This window comes from Dermatophagoides pteronyssinus, unplaced genomic scaffold, assembly GCF_027571235.1.
Source record: "Dermatophagoides pteronyssinus isolate colony J.1.1.1.1 unplaced genomic scaffold, Derpt_VIB-CSIC_2022.12 sq0003, whole genome shotgun sequence".
Classification (NCBI taxonomy): domain Eukaryota; kingdom Metazoa; phylum Arthropoda; class Arachnida; order Sarcoptiformes; family Pyroglyphidae; genus Dermatophagoides; species Dermatophagoides pteronyssinus.
This window is the reverse complement of record NW_027461527.1, coordinates 2,368,609-2,384,597: the sequence shown is the minus strand read 5'-3', so window position 1 is coordinate 2,384,597 and position 15,989 is coordinate 2,368,609. Positions and strand designations below refer to the sequence as shown.

Here is a 15,989-nt window from a genome sequence, read left to right as displayed (position 1 = left end):
ACTCCTACTTGGTCGAATTTTATATTCAATTGAAATGAATATTTCAATGGAATGATAAAATCGAAGAATGATGTAATGAATTTTCGAAAAACAAAATTAATACTTGGTCGAATTTTATATTCAATTGAAATGAATATTTCAATGGAATGATGAAATCGAAGAATGATGTAATGAATTTTCGAAAAATCAAACAAAAATTGATTCTTCCACTAAAACGTTACCTTCATATAAAGTGTACAATAAAAAATACCACCTTGAAATGATATTGGATCGAAATTTATGAGACAAATTGTTTCATCATGGTTATGACCGCACAAATTACAATTGTATTTTGTGCAATCACGACTCAAATGATCTTGACCAAAACATTTATAACAACGATTTTCCTGAGAAATGATAAAAATTTTGCCGAAAATTTCCATTTTACAGTCTTTAATCGAATGGCCCACGTGCCCTAACCCATTTGGGTTAGTACTAACCCACTTTACTTTTTTTTCAGTGTAACTTTTCTATATTGGAGAGTGCTCTCCAAAATTGGAGAGTAGCCATCGATAATGGAAGAGTATTTCTCGGTTTTTTCCATGTGTGTGTGTTTGTTTACAATTTTGAATTTTGTGATAATCAAAAGTATCAAAGTTTTTTTTCATATTTATCGAATCATGGGCAAAAAACAACATCAAAAAGATAAATTATATTTGACGGCCACCGAATGGCGAACATTATATGGTGGTAGACGTGCCAATGATGAATATCATACACATCAAGAAGGTTTAGAATTTAAACGTTTACCATATGATCATTGTTCATTATCATTACAACCATTTCGTGATCCATATTGTACAAATAATGGCGTTATATATGATCTAACAAGTATTGTTCCATTTATCAAAAAACATGGTATCGATCCATGCACAGGTGAAAAGATTGAACTGAAACAATTGATTAAATTGAATTTTCATAAAAATACAGAAAATCGTCATCATTGTCCAGTTTTGTTTAAAGTATTTAATGAAAATACTCACATTGTTGCCATTAAAACTACAGGAAATGTTTTTAGCTATGAAGCTGTTGAACAATTGAATTTGAAAACAAATCACTTATTCGATTTGATAACAGATCAACCATTTACTAAAAAAGATATTATCGAAATTCAAAATCCGCTTGATTTGAAAAAATTTAATATCAATGATTTTTATTATGTTAAAAATAATTTAAACGTTTCGGATGATAATGATGAAAAATCAAATCTTCGTACAATCAATCCTGAAACAAGAGAAACATTAAAAGAATTGAGCACTAAAGAAGAAAATGAATTTCTTAAGAATTTATCCCAAGAAGCGCAATCATCGAAATCGATATCTAAAGCAAAGACAGATAAATTCAATGCAGCACATTATTCAACTGGTCATGCTGCCGCATCATTTACATCGACAGTTATGCCGGTCGTATCAACTGTTGAAGCTGCCCAAATGGATCAATACGAAATTCGTTATCAATTTGTCAAGAAAAAAGGTTATGTTCGTTTGGTTACTAATTTTGGTAATCTAAATTTGGAATTGTATTGCGATAAAGTGCCACGTACATGTGATAATTTTATTCAACTTTGTCGTCGTGGTTATTATGACAATTGTCGATTTCATCGATTGATTAAAAATTTTATGCTTCAAGGTGGTGATCCAACAGGCACCGGTAAAGGTGGTGAATCAGCTTTTGGCAAATGTTTTGAAGATGAATTCTGCAAATTATATTCACATGAAGGAAGAGGTGTATTAAGCATGGCTAATAATGGACCAAATACAAATAAATCACAGTTTTTCATAACATTTCGTTCATGTAAATATCTTGATAATAAACATACAATTTTTGGACGATTAGTTGGCGGAATGGATGTATTGAATAAGATTGAATCAGTAAAAACGGATGCCAAAACTGATCGACCATTAGAAGATATTATTATACTGAAGACAATGATATTTGTCGATCCATATAAAGAAGCTGAAGAATTGATTGAAAATGAACGAAAACAAGACGAGAAAAAACAGCGACAATCATCATCTCAAATGAAAAAGAAAGATGATATGCCGAAAAAATTACGTAAAGGTGTTGGTGCATTCATTAATTTAAATGCCATCGATAACAATGATAACGAAGACGAGACAAATATTCCCAAAAAGATTTTAAAATCTAAAACAACAATAAAATCAACATTTGGAGATTTTAAAAATTGGTAATCACTTTATTTGAATTATTTTTCAATTATTTCTGTACAATTTATTAAAAATGAATAAAATTAATACAAACGCATTCGTCGTCCAGTTCCTGGACGATCTAATAAAATATTAAATTTGTTTGCATATTGATTAATTGAATTTGAACATTTTGTAAGCGTTCCAAGATAGGTGATCAATGCAACATCATTACATTGAATGTAAAAATCTTCATTAAATGTTTCCGAACTGATTAATGGTAATCGATGACAAAGGTTTAATATTTCACGTAAAATCTCATGATTTGCCGGAATATTTTTGTTTTTAACATCTTTGACAAAATCCAAAATCAATTTAATACGATCACGTAACATTTTAACGGCACTATGTTGCACACGAAGATGTTCGGTAACGACGGAATTGACATTTTCTCCGTTATGCGATGTGGATGTCATTCGAGCCATATGATCCAAAACAATACGTTCAGCTTCTTCAGTGGCCAACGTAAATGGTACATCAACAAACAACATTGTCGGTGCACCGGCAACCATATCGATGATTGATTCATAAATCTTGATCGGCAAACCAGTATGACGGCCCAATGGATTAAGTTTCAAAAACAAACAACTTTCATTAATTTCAACCATTTGTTTATGAATTAGCATATCGTTTTTATTGGCTGCATCGCCATTTGTGTACCAACCAAGGAATTCCATTTCGGCAAATACTTGTTTAAATTGTGCCTCTTTTGATCGATAAAAATCCATATCGACCAATGGTGCATTATCGATTATATCCAATTTAAGTTCGAATGAATTCATAATTTCAATATTGCGTCCTTTTTGTTTACCAATCAGTGCTCCAAAAACTTTTGTTTGCTGTTGTTGACCATTATTACAATTCAAACCATTTTGTGCACATTCTTGAGCACGAATCCGTGTCCAATGTTCGGAAACATTAAGAATAACCAATGGATGTAATGAAACAGAAATAGCAGCTGTAATCACTGAACTTGATGCTAAAACTGATTCACCATTGTTTGTATCTTTCGTGACATCATGCATTTCGCTATCGATTTCCATTGCAGCTCCAACCTCAGGAACGTTATCATTTTCACTAACATCCATTTTAGATATCGAAGTTGTTGTCAATTTGGCTAAAAGAAATAAAAAAACGAATCAAAACTTGAGAAAAATTTCACGATCGAATCAAACAATGAACATGCCAATTTGGATCCATTCAAAGAATCAATGATCTTGAAATATTCGTAATACGCAAACTCCAAATGTGTCTCAATAAATTTTAACGCTGAGGTGTCTTTCGGCGGATTCTTTTTTCATATATGTTCCATTGATTCATTCATTCATCCATTGGATTGTAATATTGTCTGAAAGGTTCCAAACTGTGATATATTCGTTTTAATCATCTCATTATTCAATTAGTAAAATTGTATTCAACATTTGAGAAAATGTGGCCAAATTTTGCCATCATTGTTTTCTTTTTAACATGTTTTATTCTGGTCACTTTTGCTGGGTAAGTTGTTTACCATCAATGTTCTATCATATATTGGCAATTTTTTTCATAAATATAGGCGAGATTTTTATGATATACTTGGAGTGTCCAGAAGTGCAAATATTAACCAAATTAAAAAAGCTTATCGTAAACTTGCCAAAGAGTTGCATCCGGATAAGAATAAAGATGATGCAGATTCGACGAGAAAATTTCAAGATTTAGGTGCTGCATATGAAGTTTTATCTGATCCTGAAAAACGTAAAACATATGATCGATATGGTGAAGAAGGTTTGAAACAGGATTCATTCAGTGGTAGTGATCCATTTTCAAGGTATGTTTTATTACTTTGTTTAACTTATCATTTAAAAATTGATAAAATTTTTTAGTTTTTTTGGTGATTTTGGTTTTTTCGATTTTGGGGGTGGTTCTCGACATGGTGAACAACGAGAAATTCCAAAAGGTGCGGATGTCGTAATGGATCTATGGGTTACATTAGAAGAATTATATTCGGGAAATTTTGTTGAATTAATACGTAACAAAGTTGTGTACAAACCTGCATCTGGTACAAGAAAATGTAATTGTCGTCAGGAAATGGTAACAAGACAGCTAGGTCCAGGTCGTTTTCAAATGATGCAGCAACAAGTTTGTGATGAATGTCCAAATGTCAAATTAGTGAATGAAGAAAAAATGCTAGAAGTAGAAATCGAACCTGGAATGGAAGATGGCCAAGAACAGCGTTTTATTGCCGAAGGTGAACCTCATGTTGATGGAGAACCAGGTGATCTTCGGTTAAAAATTCGTACATTACCTCATCCGGTTTTCGAACGTCGTGGTGATGATCTTTATACTAATGTTACCATTTCATTGGTCGATTCATTGATAGGATTTCAGATGAACATTACACATCTGGATGGACATCAAGTTCATATTACTCGTGATAAGATAACATGGCCTGGTGCACGAATGCGTAAAACGGGTGAAGGAATGCCAAATTATGAAAATAATAATCTTCATGGTATCTTATACATAACATTCGATGTAGAATTTCCCAAAGGTGAACAATTAAGCGAAGAAAAACGTGCTCAGATCAAAGAAATATTCAAAAGTGAAACAAAAGCTAATGCCTATAATGGTCTTCGTGGTTATTAATTTTTAGTATCGGTCTGCAAAAAATGAATATACTCTTCTCTTGTAAAATGATTCTCTTTGGTTGAACCATCTACAATTTTTTTTTTTTTGATTTAATTTTTTTAGGGTGTAAATAATTAAACATTTTGTTTATTGAATAAATAAATAAAAAAAAATTCAAAATATTCTATTTCGAATATATTTCACTAGATGGAAGCTTTGACTTTGATTCGCCATATTGTTAATTTTTTTTTCTTCTTCAATAATTTAATTTATTTTAATGGCTATTTTTTAAAAATGTTTTTTAAATTCGATTTTATGATAATAATGTATTCGTCAAAAGTTTAAAATTTTATATCCCCCTTTTTTTAAAGATATTCTTTTCACTTTCACTTATGCATAAGAAGATTTTTTATTCTCCAAACAAAAAAAAACACACATATGTTTAGCTAATTAAATAGTCAGGAAATTCTGGAAAAAAAACAAAACAATAATAACAATTCAAAAGAAATATATTTCATTTGTAATTGTCATTGTTTTTTGTTTTGTTTGTTTTTATTGCCTGAATTTGCAAGAAAAAGAAGAAAAAATCGGATATAATTCAAATGAAAAAAACACTGTCGTTGTTTTCTATCACTTTTGCCTTATATAACCATTTCGAAACACAACAGAATTGTAAATACACCAAGGACCAGAATGTATTTTTTTTCCTCTATGCTATCATCATTTCAAATTCATAGAATCTTTTTTGTTTTCTCAGTAGGTTTTTCTCTTTATCAATGTTTATTTTTCCATGGAATATATAGATAAATATAAGTGTTTCGTTTTCTTTTCGAGAAAAAAAAATTTATATCTAATGTTACACATCATATCATTTCATTGAAACTACTACCAATATTCTTCCAGTGAAACCAAACAACAACAACAAAAGATTCCAAAAAATTTTCTAAGCAGAAGCAATAATTGACTTGGCAAAACAACAAAGTGATAAAAGAATAAAGAATTTCTAAACACAAATTCTCCCACCAATACACAGACACATAACAAATATGTGCTGTATGTTTTTTTTTGTGTGAATGGTACTATGTTCATTGTATTGAACAAACAAAAAAAAACTAGAACTGGTTTTTTTTGTTTGATTATCAATGAATAGAAAATTGTTAGCAAATGTGCTACTGTTACTATTTACAATTTTGTTGTTGTTGTTGTTTTTGTTCCAGGAACCAAGTGATAACATTAAATAATGCGTCTGCCTTATTTTCTCACACTCATCTTTATCATTTGAATTTAATTCTGTCAATATTTTTTTGGTTTTTTTTTATTTTTATTTAAAAAATTTTCAACTGATAATGTAATTTTCAGCTATTTTCTTCGGATTAAACGGGAATTATTCAAGAATTTCATAATTTGGAAATTATTAATAAATCGATCCAAAAAACGTTCCAAAACTGTTTTTTATTTTCATTTGAAAAAATCAAACTACAATCTAACCACCCAAAAAAAGATTAAAAATTACCTAAATTTGGTTCAAAAAAAAAAAAATCTTTTCAAAATTTGGAATTACTCTCTGTGTGTTATATTTATTTATTTATTACCCGAAGGGAAACACATGGACAAACTACAACATTATTACAGATCAACATAATTTTTTTTTTTTGTTACATGTTTCAAAGATAATAGAACCTAGAAATTTTATACATGCTGTGTGATCAACGAAAAAAAACATGTAAAAATGATCTGTATAGGGGATTGTTATTGAAAATAGGAAGAGACCTCACTGTTTTTTTTTGTTGTTCCATAATGCGATTTTGGACATTGGTCTCTCTCTCACTCACTCATTCAATGATGTCCCCTGGTGTATTTTGTCAAGATTGATGATAATACTTTTGGACTTATGGTTTTCATGTCGGTGTGTGCTGTTTTGGTGGAACAAATCACCATTTTTACTAAAATATTCAACGAATTTGTTAACCAACAACAAAAAAAATGATGAGGATTTTCTGTTTCATTTCCATTTATTTCAAAAAAAAATTAAAAAATAAAATGCTGCAACAGAAAGAAATGATAGATTGATTGATTGATGAAGAGCGAAAATTAATCAAATGAATGCATCGAATAAAAGTTTTCCTGAACAATTTTTAATCGTTAGTTTCCAATTTAAAAAAATTTCAATTTTGATTCATTTTAAACATAATCATTTAGATAACTAATTATCATTCCATCTTTTTTAAATGTCCGAATTTTCTTATTTTTCCAAATATACCGACACATGTAACCGATAACTACTGGAGATAATGTAAATATTTTGTTCCATAAATATTTTACGGGAAGGTAGTAAATGTACGAAAACAAAGAACAACAAAAACAGCAAAATGTCTAATCGAGATTATGCATATAATGTTGAAATGAAATGGCGACTATGATTCGGCTTTTTTTTTTTGCTATTGCTACTTCTACGGGTTGGCTGTTTGGATGATAATGGCTGACAATATCCTCACTCGCTATATACATTGAAGCGGCTTGCCGTTGAAATTTGAATCGATTTTTTTTTCTTCTTTTGCTTTCTTTGATAGAAGAGGCCAGGCATTATGAATTGCCATTCAACTTTTGGTAAGACATGAAACGAAACGAAATGAAATGAAACAAAATGTGAATGCAATGAACACAAAACATACGAACTGATCTGAACTGAACTGAACTGAACTAAACCGACAACTATTCAATGAGATTGAGAGTCAACCATTCATTCATTCATTCTCCATTATCATAGACAAAACATAACTATTACAAAATGGTAATGGCTACAATACAGGAACTTAAACCAAAAAAAAAAAAACAACCAGAATCAAACGAAATGATCATTATGATCCAACAATTCACTGGTCTTTTCGTAGAAAAAAAATGAAATGAAATAAAATTTATGTATTTTTTTTGTAATCACCGATTAGTATCAATAAATTTGCTTAATCGATTGTGACTACACACAATCAACCAGAAAAAAAAAGAATAAAAAATCAAACATGATCATCATGCTGAATGGAACGCGTTTCATCGTTTCATTCATCTTGTTCGCGCTCTATTCTGTGTATATAAAAAAAACACAACCACATCATATCAATTGATATACACTGAACAACGATTAGTATATTTTCAGTGAATATTGTGTGTGTGTGTGGGGCTCTCTTCAGTTCATACACAATATATATTTGGCTTTGCTTTTTAATATTTTCTTCCCCCCGAATGTACTTTGGGTTTTGGGTTTTATTTCCATTCATTCTTGTTGTTTTTCCCCGTCAACGGACTGGACTCTTTTGAAATATTTTTTTTTCTCTCTCTCTCTTGTTTTTCCTTTGGAACCTCTCTTGATAATTCTATATATATAAAAAAAAAAATATTCGACTCTTTGTATTTATATCGAATTTGATTGGAATATTGTTTTTGAGAATATTCTTCGGAATATTGTCAAACAAAAAAAAAATATGCTAATGAATCCTGGATTTTTTTTTCTATTTGCTTGTTTTAAATTTTCACAATCATCATTCAATTCAATTTTTTTCCCTCATACTGATTGATTGGATTTGATTCGGAAGAATTTCTGGGTAAAAATTTTTTTTTCCCTGACCAAATAAAAAAAAATCCTCATTAACACCATCTCATTTTTTTCTCTCACGTTCGATTCAGCCACAAAAAAAAACATTGAGAAAAAAACGAATCAAAAATTATCGAATCATTAGCAAAGAATTTTTATTTTTGATTTTATTTTCTAAATTCTTTAATTTGAATGTTAACAAAAAAATATATATTCGAATGTGATGACATAATAATACAATGTATAATAGTGATGATCATACGAACAGAGCCGAGTGATGACTGTAGTTTTTTTCCGCTCTCTTGTTTCCAAATCTTTTTTTTTCGGCTCATTTTTCCATCTTTTTTTCTATGTGTGTGTGTGTATGTGTGTTGTGGTTCTCACCAATCTTCTTTTTTTTCGACGAATATTCAAGTTGTACTTATATACGTATAGTATTTGGATTGGTATAGTGTGTTCTGTATTTGTATACGAAACTCAGATAATAAAAAAAAAAATGAGCGAGTAAGTGAGTTGGTTTGTCTGTCTGTGTGTGTTTTTTTTTCGGTATAAGAGTTTTATTTTATTTTTTTTTCTTATTCCTTTTACCCGAAATTTTCTTCATCATCATCATCATCTTCGTCTGATTATGATGTTGATGTTGATTGTGATGATGATGATGGTGATGATAATTTTCCAATACACAAACACACAACAACAACAATAACAACCAGATCTTTCTCTATCTTTTCAACAACAACAACAACAGAAAAAACTCCTGGATCCATTCAACCAACTAAGCAAAAGAAGAAGAAAAAAAATGAAAAAACTAAAACCATTGAAAGAAAAACATCCTCACATACATAGACTCATACACAACACAACACACACCTAGCTATTTGTTGTTGTTGTTGTTGATGATGATGATGATTTAGTTTTTTTTTCTTGACTTTTTAATAATTATTCTTTGTTGTTGTTGTTGTTGTTCAATTAGAATTCGATCCAGAAAATCGATGGATTTTATTTTTCTTTTTAAAGAAAAAAACAATTGTGTTGTGTCTGTGTATTCATCATAATTGAATTTTTTTTCTTCTTTATCATCGTTGAAAGAAATGAAATTTCTTTCATCCATTATGATTTCTTCGATTTGATCGAGGAATTGTGTGTGTGTTTGTGAATTTCTTCGAATTTTTTTTTTTTTTTTTTTGATCTCTTCACACCATTTTCAATTCATTCTTTCAACAGCAAAAAAAAATTATTATTTTGTTCCTTTTTGCCGTAAAATATAACACATCTTGTCTCGATGATTAATAATAATAGAAAATATATTTTTCAACAAATTCTTCATTGTAAAAATCTTCAATATTGTTCAACGACGATAAAAACGTCGATGACAATAATTGTCAATAAAATCAATATCCGTATCAATGAAAGAGAAGATTCAAACGGCCGATATTGAGGACCACCATCATAAGGTGGATCAACATCATCATCATCAACATAATCATCATCAACATAATCATAATCAACAAAGTCATAATAATCAGCAACAACAATCGGATCATCTTAATTTACAGCAAAAAAAAGTTAATAATAAATCACAACAATCATCAACAACAATTGTTTCGAATTCATCATCATCATCATCATTATCAACTAATTATCGAAAACAACCATCTTCCGAATCGAGCAATAATAATAATAATAATAATTTTGATGATGATTATAATGAATGGGATATTAGTATTGGAGATTTAATTATCGATTTAGATGCCGATATTGAACGGCAAACCACAACAACAACAACAACAACGACGGCTAGTGAAGGTGATAATAATAATAATAATAATAAACAATCTTTATCAATAAAAAATCGAAATAAATTTATTAAAAATAAATCTAAATCATCATCATCATCATTATCGCCGATAATCAAAAAATCGTGTGGAATGTCTTCCAATTTTAAATTGAATCGTTTAGGATCATCATTAAAATCATCATCACCTTCGTCGTCGTCGTCTTCGTCATCGTCGTCTTCATCTGGAATTTTATCAAAACAAAATTCTGGAAATAGTATTAGTAATAGTAATAGCAATAGTAGTGGTATTAGTAGCGTTGGTGGTGGTGGTGTTAAATTATCACCATCTTCCTTATCATCATCATCATCATCATCGATTCAAACATCAATCAATGGATCATCATCAAAATCAATTATAGCTAATTCAATAAATTCCAATAATACAAATACAAGCAGCAATAATATTAATAATAACGGCCACATGAATCGTCACTCATCAACATCATCTTTACCATCATCATCTAATTCTTCGACATTATCTTCATCCAATGAACCAACATCTTCATCTTCTTCATCATTGAATGTTATTACAAATAGTCATAATACTAATAATAAGAATTATTCAGCCAATTCGACCAATAACACCTCTTCCACATCAGTATTATCGATAGGATCTTCAACTTTAACAACGACAACAACAACAACCCCGACAACTACAACAACTTTATCATCACCAACGACAACAGCATCTACATTATCCATAACCAATAAAAGCCTCAATTCATTATCATCAACAACATCGGTGGCATTATCGGCCACTACGTTGATTGATTATCAACAACCACAACACAACCAACATCAACAGCAACAACATGCCAAAAGTCTTAAAATGAAAATAAAAAGAAAAAATATTGGTGGTAAAATTTCCGAAATTAATCACGAAATTGTTTCATCAGATACAGCAACTGCTTCATCATCATCATCATCGATGGCTTCTGTTACAGCATCACCTTTATCATCATCAACACAATCGATGACATCAAATGTTGTTAGCTCGAAATCCTCACCATATTCAACGATCAATTCACCGGCAACAATTACTGAACAGCAACCAAATTCATCACATATCTCTTTAAATAATCCCACAACAACATCAACATCATCAACAACAACTACAACAGCGAAGAATATAAATGATTCAAATCATCATCAACATAATAATTCTGTGATCATCAATAATAATAAAAAAGATGTTTGTGAATCTTCATCAACAAATAAAAATAAAGATGATATAATTACTTTGAATTCAAATGCTGGTTTATCAACAACTGCTAATAGTTCTGGATCAACATTGGATTCTAAGTCATCATCATCATCATCATCATTATCAACAAGTAAAATGAAAAATATTGGACATCGTGAAAAGAAAGATCATCATCACCATCACCACCATCATCATCATCATCATTCACATAAAGATATTAATAATAAATCAAATCGAGATAAGGTTAATAGTACAACCACCAATAATAATAACTTTTCAATTGCGACTGCAAATAATAATCCGGTTCATCATCAACAACAACAATCAACACTGATCAATGATCAAAATGATGAATTATTAGGTTTGCGATTGAATAGAAATTTTTCGAAAAATTCAAACTAAATCTTTTTCTTTTACCAAATATTTAGCATCATCATCATCGTCATCGTCGTCATCGTCATCAACTTTATCTAATGTGAATGCATCTTCATCATTATCATCATCTGGATCAACGCTTAAATTTACAAATTCAACTGTGATCAATCAAATTCAACAAACGACTGAAAAGGTTTGTTTTATTGATTTATTTATGAAATTTTTCGAAAATGGTTTGTTTCAAAAAAGGTTGATGAAAATATTGCTGATCGAGTGGATTCTGGTACTATGACCAGTATTGCTACTATAACCGAACCGGATTGTCTTGGACCATGTGAACCTGGTACTAGTGTTACGCTTGAAGGAATTGTTTGGCAAGAAACAGAGAATGGTATTCAACAAATTACATTACATTTCTTCTTATCATTAGAATTTTTGTTTTGTTTTTCTGTATAGGTGTTTTGGTTGTGAATATAACTTGGCGTGGCAAAACCTATGTTGGAACTCTGTTGGATTGTACTAAACATGATTGGGCACCACCCAGGTTTTGTGAATCACCTACAAGTGATATTGAATCAAAATCCTTGAAAAATACCCGTGGAAAACGAGCCCGAAATAGTTTTATTGCAGAAAATTCGATCGACACAAGATCAGTTACTAGTAAGCTTAGAAATGGAAAAGGTCGCCGTACAGCAAATTCAGGTTATGTTCCTTCAAGTCCGGCCAAAAGTGATTCCGCAATTAACTCATCATTATCATCATCATCATCGTCAAATAACAAACGTAAAGGTCGACCTAGTGAATTAGATTTAGCTATTGGCGATGATAATGCTATGAGTGGAAACGGAAAACGTAACAAAATTTCCAATATTAATTGCGATTCTGGACAACCAAATTCACCGGCATTGATTGAATGTCCTGAGCCTAATTGTTCAAAAAAATATCGTCATATCAATGGCCTCAAGTATCATCAATCACATGCTCATTTTGGCAGCACGTTTACCGTTAGTGATACTCAAGAATTCAATGATTCTCAAACCAACGATCCCACATCAAACACAGATGAAACAACACCGATTAAAGGTGGCGATGTTTCCGACAGTGATAACAATGATTCTGATTCTCCGATAAAGAAATCTGATTCTCAACAAAATGAAACGCCCGATCAATCATCAGAATTGAAAAACAGTAATGGTACCAACGATGATGCGACACTAGTCGATGATTGTAACAAATCATCCCATTCGGCTTCATCATCTCAGCATAAAATTGTTACAGAATCGATTGATTCAAAGAATATTGATCAAAGTGATGTTGCCAGTGACAGTGATCTTGGAAAGAACAATTGTGAAATGGTTGATGATAAGCCCGTTGCTAGTCCAGCATTTTCAGATATCTCTGATGATAATAGTAATAATAATGACAGTAACAGCGGAAGTGGTGGTGTTGTTGGTGTTGCTTCCACGTCTTCTTCATCCGAATCAAAAGTGACACCAAAAAGCCAGGATTCATCTATCGACACTAATGGATCGAAAAAGATTTCTACTAATCAATTCAATCCACTTGGTGGCAGTTCTAACTCTGTCACGTCATCACCATTACCGCATCACTTTTTCAATAAATCTCAATTTCTTATTCCACCAAATCATCAGACTGATTCTTCGGAACAAAAATCCAATAACAATGATCTCAATAATAAAGAAGATAATAAAGATAATTCAATCACTTCTGATTCTCGTCAACCATTCTCACCGTATCCGCCCTCTTTATATTCTGGGCGTGGATTTGGTGGATCATCATCGAATAACAATGACTGTGGAAATATTAAATCTGATAATGAAACTAAAGATAATTCAATAACTAGTGGTGCCCCTGGTTCTGCTATTGCTGAACTTCAAAATCTAAAGAATCGAATACAATATTCATTTGATCAACAACCAGGCAATAATGTTATCCCATATAGTGAACATTTGCCCAAACAGCCTTCTTTATCACAGCCACCGCCGCCGCTGCAACCATCCCAACATCCGAAATTTTCATCATTTGACATGGAAAGTAGATTAAAAGATAAAGTTGGAAAATATTCATCGACACAGACAAAAATTAAATCCAAAGATCATAAAGACGACAGTAATAGCCATCATCAGCAATCAACAAAGGATTCATCCAATAAAACAAGTAAACATGATGAAGGAATAAAACCCACCATGGAAAGTACCGGACCACCACCCATCACTAATGGTTATTATTACAGTCCCTCATTTTTGCCACCATCATTCGGTGGACCATCACCATTCGATGCAATGTTTCGTAGCGGTGTTGGTCCTAATTCGATGAATCCGATGGTCATGGGACCACCTTATGGTCCATCTCAAACACCATCCGGTTCATCACAATTTTTACATTCACAAATGAGATTTCCATCACATCCAATGAATCCATTGGATGGTCTTCCGTGTATGCCCGGCAGTGTTCCGAACGTGTCAAGAAATTCAACAATATCAACATCATCAACATTACCGCCTCATTCATCATCGACATCTAACAAGCTAAGCTATTCATTATCGCCATCATCTTCACCATTCAATAGTCACAATCCAAAGATATTTTCAACAATTGCATCGAGCTCCGTATGTGTTCCATCATCTTCATCATTGCCTTTATCATCATCATCATTATCAACAACTCCATCAACTTCAACTACATCGATTTATCATAAATCATCGCCAAACAAATCATCTGAATTCCTTGCTAACAATCATTTAACCGGTGTTCCACCCCTTTCTCAATCATCATCATCATCATCATCGATACCTTCAGGACCTGAACGTAGTCATATTCCATCAATGCATCCACCACCGTTGCCACCTAGACATTCATTACATACATCGGCCATTGGATATCCAATATTCGATCCGTACAGTGGTAAGTAGACAATTGAAATTTGTTGTTTTCATGTATTCATTTTTTTTTGTTTTTTGCTAAAAATACAATTTCATTTTGCCATAGCAATGATTGTCAATCATACGGTACCTACTAATACTGTTCATCAATTCACACCCAAATGACGATAATGTTTTGCCGTCAAAACAACAAACCGATCATTAAAACGGCAAAAACATTAACATTATGAATATGAGCTAATTGATATTTCGAACGCTTTTTACTATTTTTTTCCCATAAAAATTTCGAAATGATTTATTTGGAATATGGCCTTGAAGATTCTTTCACATCATAATAATTATTCATTCATGCTGAATTTAATGACAATAATCATCGGGCTGCCGGAATAACATGGTCATTTGTTTTATTTCGACGTTTATCATAATAATCATCAAGCCTTTGGATAGAATCTCGAGTAACTTAATTCTTGATGAATATTTTTGTATTCATGATCATCATTCACCATTTTGACCCGATTTATATTTCACTCCCTACATTGTCATTATTATCATATTTTTCACTTTTGTGATTTTTTTTATATATTGTAAATTCCATTAAATTACTCGCGCACACATCTTTTTCGTGACGTTTTTTTCATCTACATGATAATATACAAATGCCTAATCAAAAAAAAAAAGGATTCAACTTGATTGGGATCGATTTTGTTTGTTCTTTTTTTTCTTGGGTGTTTGGTTGTATTTTTCTTTTCACATCTCTTTCATTATTGTAAATAATCATTTTTTATCATTATTTTTGAATTTAAAATCTTTATCATCATAAATTTTTTATGTAAAATTAATGATTTTCTGTAGCAAATTCACAAAACACACACACACACACATATTATTGTGACCAGAAAACACCTATGATATTTAATCAGTAGGAATTGCTTATTTTTCTAACTAATTATAATTTTAATACAACCGATATAGCACATTACAAACACACAAATATCAATCAGAATAAGTTTTTATTTCCGGCTACGTTCATGATGTTTATAGCATTACTTATGTGTAAACTTTTTTTTTATAATTTACTATAATGACAACACAACCACAATGTCTACACAATGATTTTTAATTTTATTTTGTAAACTATAATTTGAACTAATTAATAACATTTTTTTCGTCAAAAATAATAATTAACAGTTTTTATAGTGTTGATTTTAAATTTCAATTTGATTTTTGATAATTA

At 30.9% G+C, this 15,989-nt stretch overlaps 4 protein-coding genes across 4 annotated transcripts; 3 read left to right on the top strand and 1 right to left on the bottom strand.

Moving 5' to 3' along the window:
• Positions 1-253: 253 nt before the first annotated feature.
• LOC113798063 (RING-type E3 ubiquitin-protein ligase PPIL2) lies at positions 254-2,360 on the top strand. The gene has a single exon (XM_027348546.2). The coding sequence runs from the start codon at positions 555-557 to the stop codon at positions 2,229-2,231; it is 1,677 nt and encodes a 558-aa protein (XP_027204347.2). The 5' UTR covers positions 254-554; the 3' UTR covers positions 2,232-2,360.
• On the bottom strand, positions 2,216-3,334 carry CSN6 (COP9 signalosome subunit 6). The gene has a single exon (XM_027348551.2). The coding sequence runs from the start codon at positions 3,332-3,334 to the stop codon at positions 2,291-2,293; it is 1,044 nt and encodes a 347-aa protein (XP_027204352.2). The 3' UTR covers positions 2,216-2,290.
• Positions 3,335-3,531: 197 nt separating this feature from the next.
• Positions 3,532-5,032, top strand: shv (DnaJ heat shock protein family member shriveled). The gene is made up of 3 exons (XM_027348550.2): positions 3,532-3,740; positions 3,799-4,050; positions 4,106-5,032. The coding sequence occupies exons 1-3, from the start codon at positions 3,676-3,678 to the stop codon at positions 4,866-4,868; spliced, it is 1,080 nt and encodes a 359-aa protein (XP_027204351.1). The 5' UTR covers positions 3,532-3,675; the 3' UTR covers positions 4,869-5,032.
• Positions 5,033-8,949: 3,917 nt separating this feature from the next.
• On the top strand, positions 8,950-15,971 carry LOC113797586 (uncharacterized). Its single transcript, XM_075819365.1, has 5 exons — positions 8,950-11,838; positions 11,906-12,045; positions 12,102-12,243; positions 12,309-14,777; positions 14,862-15,971. Exons 1-5 carry the CDS (start codon positions 9,843-9,845, stop codon positions 14,918-14,920), a joined length of 4,806 nt encoding a protein of 1,601 aa, XP_075675480.1. The 5' UTR covers positions 8,950-9,842; the 3' UTR covers positions 14,921-15,971.
• The last annotated feature ends 18 nt before the right edge of the window (positions 15,972-15,989 follow it).